General features: G+C 47.5%; 2 protein-coding genes across 2 annotated transcripts in view; one reads left to right on the top strand and one right to left on the bottom strand.

The window, feature by feature from the left end:
* The window catches only part of SUSD2 (sushi domain containing 2), a 19,994-nt gene extending 10,681 nt beyond the window's left edge, over positions 1–9,313 (top strand). The window contains exons 10-14 of the mRNA XM_010720385.1: positions 4,060–4,071; positions 6,493–6,691; positions 8,015–8,166; positions 8,687–8,854; positions 9,093–9,313. Coding sequence (XP_010718687.1) covers positions 4,060–4,071; positions 6,493–6,691; positions 8,015–8,166; positions 8,687–8,854; positions 9,093–9,298 — 737 coding nt within the window. The 3' untranslated portion in view covers positions 9,299–9,313. The remainder of the gene's footprint in view (positions 1–4,059; positions 4,072–6,492; positions 6,692–8,014; positions 8,167–8,686; positions 8,855–9,092) is intronic.
* On the bottom strand, positions 868–4,858 carry LOC104913563 (somatomedin-B and thrombospondin type-1 domain-containing protein-like). The gene is made up of 5 exons (XM_031555996.1): positions 2,369–4,858; positions 1,691–1,873; positions 1,528–1,618; positions 1,253–1,426; positions 868–1,095 (listed from the first exon to the last, which is right to left on the bottom strand). The coding sequence occupies exons 1-5, from the start codon at positions 2,565–2,567 to the stop codon at positions 990–992; spliced, it is 753 nt and encodes a 250-aa protein (XP_031411856.1). The 5' UTR covers positions 2,568–4,858; the 3' UTR covers positions 868–989.
* Positions 9,314–10,325: the final 1,012 nt, after the last annotated feature.

Here is a 10,325-nt window from a genome sequence, read left to right as displayed (position 1 = left end):
TGGCGTGGCCGTGCCTCGAGGCCATGGCGAGTCCCGCATCGCTGGGAACGGGCAGCCCCGGGCCTCCGGAACCCCCGCATGACAACGGTGAGCAGCCCCCAGTCCATGCTGGGACTCCCAGTCCCATTTCTAACACCGGAGCGAGGTTCTGCATTCACTCCGGGCAGCGATGCTGCAGCAGTTCAGTGATATCTCCCTTTTGCCCTCACCAGAACCCCATTCCCACTCCCCTCCCAGCCTTAACACCTTCCCTTGCTCTGTGCAGGTGGCACAGCGGCCTCCGAGGAGCTGTCAGAAAAGCAGAGGCGGCTGCACACCGAGATTCTGGAGCTGCAGAAGGAGACCCTGCAACTGCAGAAGGAGAAGATCGTGCTGGAAAAGGAGAAGCTCCTCCTGGAAATCCTGAAGCTGCGCAGGGAGTTGGGCACGTGAGGGGCTGTGGGGTGATGCCAGGAGCTCCGTGCTGCTCCTCCTGGGGATATTGAACATTTTGGGGCTTGCCAAGTGCCCACACAGGGACTGCTGGGTACTGTGGTGCATGGGGCTGAATAAAGTGAGCAATGTGGGATGTGGGCATGGTGCTGTATGGCCGAGGTGGGGGCCTCAGCTGAAGCCACCTGAGGGTGGCTGGGGGGGACAAGCAGGCACTGGGGACAGCGATGTTGGTACCATACGATGATAAAATTGTTAAGGTTTGAGAAGACCTCTGTTATCACTGAATCCAACCATTGATCCATTGCTACCATGCCCAATAAACCATGTCCCCAAGTATCACACCTCCGTGGATGGTGACACCACCACTTCTCAGCCTGTTCCAATGCTTTGCTGCTCTTTCAGAGAAGAATTTTTCTTAATACTCAACCTGAGAGCACTCATCCCCGAAGAGCATCACCACAGCCATGTCCTTGCTTTCCGTGCCACCTTTAATTGTGCTCCTCACACCACACCAAGCAGCCAAGATGCCCTTAAAGGAGTTGGGCTCTGTTCACCTACACGAAGATGAATGCTGGGGGGGGGCAGGCGCAGCCCTCCTGCAGAGCCTCCCGCACCCATGAGCCCTGGCACCCTGCTATAGAGGTGGCCACCCAAAACGTCCTGTAAGGAAAACCCAGCAAATATTGTCCTGCTGTAAAAAATATAGATGCTAAATTATCAGTTCTAATGGGGAGAAAGATGGAATGCCTCTTGGGAGTGCCCTTAGGGCACGTGGCATTTCCCAAAGGACATTCCTCCCCCCCAAAAAATTGCCTACCTGGCTCCTTGCACCCCATATCCATCACACTGGGGATGCCCATGGGCTGTGTCCCCCCAGCACTCGACGCACACCCGCCTGTCCCGCTGTAGCCGGCGGCTCCAGGGCTGCCCACGACAGGCAGCTGCCACCTGCGTCAGGCGGAAAAAGCTGCAGGAGATGGGGAGGTGGGAGCTGGTTTGGAGAAAAATAATGGTTGGAGGTAAAGTGTTTGCTTTATAGGAGCTTACAGGGATTCTGCAGGGGATTGGGGATAGGGTGTAACCCATACCTACCTGGGTGACTCCTCTGACTGCTGCATCCCAGTTCTGCGCCAGGGATCCCTGATGTCTGGGCTGAAGGAATCGGGGAGCAATTTGGCCACCCCTGGCACAGAGCAGCAATGGTGAGGTGGTGACAGCCACTAAAATGCAGGGCTAAGAGGGGGTCCTGCGTTACCTTTGGCAGCCCCACAGGCCGGGTCATCCCCCAGGCACCCACGGCGCTGCTTGAGGTCAGGGCAGGGCTCCCCGCCGTGCCGGGGGGGCACGGTGACCTGGCGGCTGCGGTCTTTGCTGCCCACCCCACATGGGGAGCTGCAGCTGCTCCAGGGCCCCCATGGCCCCACTGCACAGCCCACTGCTGAGAACAGAGAAAAGAGATTCAGTAGCGTAGAAGAAAAAGGAACAGGAGCAGGGGAGAATCTGTGCACAGCAGGGAGAAGGGGGACCCCCGTGGCTCAGCCCCACAGCATAGTGTGCTTTTATTGTCAGGCTCTGCATCGAGCTGAGCTGGGACCTTGTTAATCTCCGTGGAGATTACGGAGTGCTGACAGTGCCGTTGTCCAGCACAGCCCCTGACCCTGAGCAGCAGTGGTAGGCATGTGGCTCAGCCCTTGGTACCCATGTCCCAAAAATCAGCCCTGGAGCTCGCAGTGACAGCACTGCTGCTGCTGTCATGTCGAGCTGCAGAACACGCTGCGAGAACAGAGAAAAAAGCAGAAAACTGGGATGGTGTTTGAGACATACCCACCTACAGCCCCAGGCACAGCTCATCGCCTCTCAGAGGGACACTGATGGGAACAGCAAAACCTCACCGACATGATACCCACCACCCTCACCCTGCCCCACGGCTCACCGGCACGGCGGCACGCAGCCTGGTAGTCCTGGCAGCAGTCACCTGTCCTCTCACAGTACGAGTCGCAATAGCAGCGAGTGCGGCGTGCACCGGTGGCCCAGCAGGCGTTGTTCCTGCCTGGGCAACAGCGGTGCCGGCAGCCACCCAGCACGTAGCTAGCAGCCAGCAGCCACCCCCCGCACAGCAGCAGCCCCTGCATGCTGCCGCAGTGCCCGGCTGTCCCCTGAGGGCCGGGCTGCACCGCACCGCCCCTTGCCTGGACGTGGGGATCAAGCGCCTTTCGTTCTGCTCCAGTGCCCCGGCGCCTGGCTGTACACACATCCCCATCCCAACCACCTTGCTGAGCTGAGCTGGGTGACCAATGGAGAGGGAGCAAGGTGCGAGGAGCTGGAGAAGCCCTTCTAGCTGATGCTGCTGGTAAGGTTCGGCTCCAAGTAGGGCATTACTGTACCGCATCCCTCCTTGTCCCCTTGGGAGGAAGCATAGGTCCATAGCACCTTGTCGGAGTGTGTCCAGAGAAGGGTCACAAAACTGACCCAAGGGATGGAACATCTCCTCTACCAGGAGAGGCTGAGAGAAGGGCTGCGAAGCTGTGCAGCTTGGAGAGCAGAAGGCTCCAGGGAGAGCTGAGAGTATCTCAGTATCTGAAGGGGCTGTAAGAAAGAAGGGACAGATTCGTTAGCAGGAGTTGTGTGACAGGACAAGGAAAGATGGTTTCAAACTAAAAGAGGGGAGATTTAGGTTGGGTATATGGAAGTTGTATACAATGAGGGCGGTGAGGCACTGCACAGGGTGCCCAGAGAGGTGGTGGTGCCCCATCCCTGCAGACAACCATGGTCAGGGGACAGGGCTGTGAGCACTGCTGGAGCTGTGGGTGTCCCTGTGCACTGCAGCCAGTGGGAACAAACGGCCTTTGGGGGTCCTTTCCAACTCCAACCATTCCATGATTCTGTGATCCTCCACTGCTGCTCAGGGCAGCGTTTCTGATGGGGGGCGCTGGCCATGCCCCTCCTTTCCCGTCGCTGACCAAGAGGACCTACAAGCAGTGCTGCCAGACTGAACGAAAATCACTACTGCCAGCTTTCTGTTCTGCCTATATCTGTCCACAGCGATCACTCTTCCAGGCAGCAATACACATGCGCTCCCAGATGCGGAAGAAGCATCTCCCTTCTGTTACCGCTCTGCACCGACAGTCCGCCAACTCTATGGTAGTAAGTCTTCCAGGCGCTGCTACGCACGCGTACAGACGCGCGAAGGTAGCGTCGCTCCGGTGCATGCAGTACCGCCTTCCATCAGCAGGGGGCAGCGCGAGAGCCGTGAGGCTCCTGACAGGAGGAGTTCTGTGAGGCGCGGTTCAGGCGGTGCGGGGCTGCGCGGTCCGCTTCCTTCACTTCCTTCGGCTGAAGGCTGGTGCTGCTCGGCACAGCGCAGCGTACTCACAGTGAAGACCCAGGCATTAATTAGGATCACTGCTGTCTCAAACTCACACTGTCATCAGCCAAAGAAGTGTTAATTGCATTTACATCCCTGTGAATGCCCCAGCCTGTAGGCTTTGTTCTGCTCTTCTCTGACAGAAAGAGGAATGTGAATCAGAGCTCCAAACTGTGCCATTTTTCAGCAGATATATCAAGATTCATCTTAAATTTCGATCATAAACACATGTTGTCCCAGCTCCCATCTTCCTCATGAAGGCCTGGAGGGTTGTGACTGTGAAAAGCACTCCTACATCACAGCTGCAATTCTTGTGCCAACAAAACCGCATGTTTCAATAGGAGCAATGGCACTGCTCGGCTACCTTGACCCTGACACTGCCCTTCTGGTATTGTACAGCAGCCTCCATTATTCCCAATGAACATCCTCACAAAGTCTGCGAAAGAACTGTTCCCAAGCCTTCAAGCAGCACAAATTGCTTCTTCCAGTATCTTTTTCCTCTCTCTCATACATGACGTTCATGCTGGCACACACTGGGCAGCAAACATGCTTTCCCCATGTCACGCTATCTTCTGAGCAAATCTGTACTGTTAGCAGCTATTCTTTATGATTTTTCTTACTGATAACCATTTCCAGAGCCTCCAGTAAAACTAAAACATAATGCCGTGTGCCACAGACTCCATGCTCCTGAACTTTGGAGCAGAAGGGCTTGGAAAATAAGCACATCTTTCCCCCTATTTTTGAAGAAAAAAGAAAGAAAATAACGTATAGGAATTATACTGACTGCTTCCCCAGCTCCCTTCATCATTTTCTTAATGAGAAATGACCTCTGAAAAGAGCATTCCTTCACTTGGTTTTGCTTCAATAGTTTACAACAAACCTTTGAACAGTGAGAATCCCTATCATTTCTGGACACGTGTTTCTATAAAAGGCTCTTCTTCTTCTGGCACAAAGGCTGTCACAATCAGCTGTCCTGAATCACCTGAACAAAACATGAAATCTGTTGGTGCAGGTGTTTCTTTATTCATTCTCTTCTCCCTCGCTGCCCTTTGGAATACAGGTGAGTGCCTTTCAGATGTTTTTCTGCTTCCAACTCAATCAGGTGTTCTAGGAGAGAATTCAGGAGCTACATCCACATATTATCTCAGGATGAAGGATGGAGGCCAGCAAAAAGAGACAGAACTAGTGGTATTTTACTACCTTTTCATTCTCTTGCTCTCTCCACCCTGCAAAAAACAAATAGTCCTCTGTCACCTTCACTCCCCCAGTACACAAAAGAAAACTCCATGACATTTTCTTCTCCTTTTGATGGAAAATATCATACCTGGAGCTACGACCATAATTCTTTCTTCCTCTATAGTCTTATTCATGCGTTGTCGATGACCTTTGAGAAGTATGTCAATCTGCAGAATTTTGGAATGCAGTTGATTTCTCCTCTCTAATTTGCTACTGCCAGCTCTTCTGTATTTCCACACGCAGGAAATTCCTCCTGCTTCAGTCCCACACATGTGGTTACTGCTGTTGTGGATCCAACCAGCACTGAGGATAAGCCCCTGCTCCAAAGAGGCAAATACAGATACTATACTCACAATGTTAGCTCAGCAAGCCACACAGTCTTACACAGTCTGTAACTGTGTTAGCAACCCTCCCGTAATTATATGTTTATCACTGGTCCCAGTTTTGGTACATTCATGGCCAAATTTAGAATTTCTGATATTTAGTGAGATCATCTCAACTTTACATGGCATTATTGGCATAGTTAACAGTGTTAGTCTCTCAAGATTCAAGTATCAAAAGATTCCACTCCACTGTGTTCCAAATTATCAGTGCAGCTTGTCCATCTCACTCAGATCCCTCTTCACTATGAACTCCAGTCATTCCTCTGTCAACTTTATACTACTTTGTTGTATTCAGCAGTTTTTCATGTCATGTCCAATAATAACTCATGTTCTATTCAGTTAACTCTCAGCCAAGGCCTGGTGATCTCTCCACCCACCTAGTTATATTAACAGCTCTGTTGTTAACGTTAAATTCAAATAAAATGCACAGCAGGAAGAAATCTCAACTTTCCATAATCTTATGTTGGATCACACTTTGTCACTAGTGTCAGTTTCTCATTCATCCAAGAGCACTAGCCTGTTATCATTGATTCCTGTTATCATTGATAAGGAAGAAGTTGTTTGCACTGAGGGCGGTGAGGCACTGCACAGGGTGCCCAGAGAGGTGGTGGTGCCCCATCCCTGCACACAGCTCAGGGCACGGGGCTGTGAGCACTGCTGGAGCTGTGGGTGTCCCTGTGCACTGCAGCCAGTGGGAACAGACAGCCTTTGGGGGTCCTTTCCAACCCCAACCATTCTATGGCTCTGTGATGATTCTATGATACTCCTAGAAGTAACTATTAGTAGTGACACTACCTAGGTGATGGGGAGCAGGCTGCTCTTGAGATCTACCTTTTTATTAGATATAAAAATACTCAGAGAATTGTTGAAATTATATATAAGTGAATTTTTCTAAACAAAACGGAGTAATGCTAACGCACAGGTGATTGTTACCTTCATCTGACATAAACAGCCTACCTCATTTATTTATGGCAGTGCTTTAGATGTTGTATTGCTGTTTCAGAGAAGACCTCAATGACATTCCTGACAATGTGTTGTTTGCTTTTCTTCTTTGATTTGTTCTTTAACAAGGAGCTCAAGACTCTTGCTCAAGCCAGTGTGGGAAGCTGCTCGGTACCTGTTCATGCCAGGAGATTTGCCAGTCCTTGGGGACTTGCTGTCCTGATTACAATGAATTTTGTCTTCAGATTTCTCCATACTCAGGATCTCTGATGGGAGGCAAAGATTTTTTGATAGAAAATACAGCTTTTAATACTTCTGTGTTAATGTGCAGGTGAGCCATGACTATGTTCCTCTGCCAAAGGGAGATACCCTTTCTAATCTCATTTTCTAACAGTAGGTAGTTGCCTCAAATCAAGACTTGTCAATACAGAAGTGAAAACTTACCAAAATCCTGAAACTTGCAAAGGTTCTGCTAACACTTACCCTCAAAGATACATGTTGTCTGCATTTCTAGACAGGATGACTTCCTGTAGGTCGAGTTACTGCATGATACAAATATTCCTCCATTAAGTTGTTCCCTTACGGTGTCACTACGGTGGCTTTGAAAAAAGAGTTTCCTTTCTGAACTTTTTGTTGCTAGAACAAGAGGGAATGGCTTTAAACTAATAGATGGGAGGTTGAGGCTGGATGTGAGGAAGCAATTCCTCACTCAGAGGGCAGTGAGGCCCTGGCAGTGCTGCCCAGAGCTGTGGTGCCCCATCCCTGGAGGTGCCTGAGGCCATGGATGGGCACACAGGAGGGGTGGGGCTGGGGGGGCTTTAAGGCCTCTCCAATCTCAGCCAGTTCATGATACTATGATTTGAATATTTTTTTAACATTCTATTTTGAGAAAAAACAATATTGATTTTTAAAACTGAAACAACAAGAAATAGAAGTGAGCAGACACCTTATCTATTTTCCTGCAAGACAAATCCTTGATCCTCAGTGTCAGCCTGTGACATACTTAAGTACATATCACACATGTTACACATATGGCACACCACATTTTAATAGCCCTGATGTCCTTACGTTTTTTTCTACAGAAGGCTCAGAGTCAGATTTTAGTGTCTCTCCAATCTGCATAGCAGCACTTGAGCAGATTTTAGTTTTTCAACAACTGTGTACTTTGAATTAAGTGAACTCTTGCTTTATCATAGCCAACACAAATTTCAGTTTAGATGAGCAAAGAAGCTACTTCTTGGCAGACCCCAAGCTTGCAGCACTACTTGGAATAGCTCTGCAGTCCCCATAGATCAATCCTGAAGAGTCATGGGTAGGCTTATAGTAAGGATGCCAGGCAAGAGCCCTATTTGGAAGCAGATGGTTAATTTACAAGCAATGAGCTCCGAGTTTGTTACTAATTTATCTTGTCCCTCCCATAATTAAATTGTAAATCTAAGGCTTGCAACTTGCTGTGTATTTGTGCAGTGCACAGCAGAATCCCCATTGCAGTGATAAGTACAAAGTACACATGCTTTATTTTCACTGATACAAGCAAAACAGCCATGGGACTTGGAACAACCTGCACATGAAAATAGCTTGCATAGTGAAACATGACATTCACAATTTTTCTGCTCTCAACAATGGCTCTGAGAAATGTTTTCAATATCAACAGATTCAAGCAGCAAGTCATAACCAGTGGCTATGTCGATAAGGATGGAAAAGCCCACTGCCTCTCCCCATTGCTGTTTGAAACTGGTTTCATCCCCTTTGAAGTTTCTACAGATGGCGGGCTGACATTTCCATACTCTGGAACTTGGTTATCAGGTTACTTACTTCAATCTGTGGTATCACCCTTCTTTCTGTATTCTTGCTTCACAAAAACAAGATGATATAAGCCTTTCCCACTTTCTTAATGGGCTATTTGGCCTTAAAAAAGTCATTCTTGATCCCTTCATGGCAATTCCTATTTCAAGAGATGAAGTTGTGCTGTGAGTGAGTTCTGCTCTTATTCAGCAGCAGCAGCATTAAGTCACAAAAATTCTTGCTCAAAATTGAGGTTGACCAAAAGAGTTTCCTTTTTGGTAGGTATTTATATTGGAAAAGATCTGCATCTTGCTGTTGTATCCCCAGGACCACATGCATTACTGGGGGTTGTATTCTCTCATCTCCAATTTACTCTTTTTCTATCATGCATCCTGTTACAAAACACACATGGAGGAAATGCTGCTAAACCTTACATACTATAATTGCAACTTTTCATAGCTATGGAAGACAAAGATGTCATTAATTATTATTTTGTCATTAAATTTGACATTTTAGGTTTTTCTTGTGTTCTGTAATGCAGTACATCACAGCAAGGTTTCGACTGGAGAAGAATGCACGTTGGTTAATGAGACAAAATGGCAATACTATGGCACTCCTGGCACAGATGGAAACTTAACTCTGACCTGGATACACCAGGCACTTGCAGCACCCCACATCAACATAGAAGTCTGGGGGTACCAGGAAACAGGTAAAGTGACCTCTTCTCCTACCTGTACACCAGTGTAACGGTTGCACAGAGCTCTATATATCATGTGTTCACTTTCACTGAAGCTACAGGAAGAGATCTGTAAGTACAGAGAAGTCATGCTTGTAATGGCAGCTTTGCTCTTCAGTTCCACATGGGTGGAGGCATCTAATTTCAGTTGTCTTGTTAGTTAACTCTTCTTTCACAGCATCTACATGGATTTTCTATCTCTATATGACAGGTGACAGTTACTCAGAAAACTGGCTTGCCGAATGGAAATATCTTTATACTTTGGCAAGAGAAGCTCCCAATACAGGGACATTTTCTTTCATTCCTGTACCTGCTGAAGCAAATTACAATACTTGGGACTTTGGAATTTTGAGAATTACTCCCAGCACCTATTCTGATGGGCAAAGGCAAGTACATGACGACATTCATTTATCATAGGTACCCTATTATTACTTCTGCTAATAAAATTGCCTTCTCCTTTGACACTTAAAACCAAGACTTAAGCTCTGTTTCTCATACAAAAAATCTAGCAAATCCACTTCAAAAACTATAACGTCTGCCTTTCAAGCATAGACTTCATCTAAAGATAAGTATGCAATCATTCAATTACCTACAGTAGACATCACAACATAAAACTTAATCACCAACACACATTTAGGATATCTCATAGGGGATACCAGCACTCATTGCTCATTTTAGACATGTTTTCTTTATCTCCCTTCTACTGAAAGTAGTTTCTCTGTGGCTCAATGCTGGCTTGTTGTTGCAGTTTTATTCATTTAACTTTACCGCAGTTTTATTGCTGGACATGACATTCTGTAGCACTGAATATCCCTTTGGCCTACTGGGGTCCCAGCCTCTCTCCCCCTCTCAGCCTCTTGCCAATCTCTATCCTGTTCTCTGTGGGGCAGAGTGAGAAAAAGAAAATACCTTGACATTGTGCAGGCACTCTTCCAGTGCAAGGCATAGCCAAAATTCAAGTGTGCTACCAGCACTATTTAGTCACAAGGCACAAGTTTAAAACATAGCTCTGTTCAGACTACTGTGAAGAAAACTCCATCCCAACCAAACCTAATACACTCCTGAACTAGAACATCTGTTGCTATTGTACATGATAATACTACAGCACAGAATTTGATTTTGTTAGAGAGTCCAGACTTCCTCCATTCTGGCCTGAAGGATCTATGACGTAAAAATGCATGCACAGAAAATTTGTCTCAAAAAAAGTCTATGTAAACCAGGATCAGAAATGCTAAAACGTATTCCTGGTTATAGCATCCTTGCTGCATGCTGTCATCTCACCCTTAAATTAGGAAAATACCGATTTTCCAACCCAAACCATTCTAGGATTCTAAGTGGCCTTCATAATCAAAAAACAACTTGCAAGGTGTAGAATACTTCATAATTATTGATGTCAAAACTTTGCTCTTCAGCTATTAAATCTGGTTTTTGGCTTTTTTTTTTT

This window comes from Meleagris gallopavo, chromosome 17 (assembly GCF_000146605.3).
Source record: "Meleagris gallopavo isolate NT-WF06-2002-E0010 breed Aviagen turkey brand Nicholas breeding stock chromosome 17, Turkey_5.1, whole genome shotgun sequence".
Lineage (NCBI taxonomy): Eukaryota > Metazoa > Chordata > Aves > Galliformes > Phasianidae > Meleagris > Meleagris gallopavo.
This window is presented reverse-complemented; position numbering and strand designations above follow the sequence as displayed.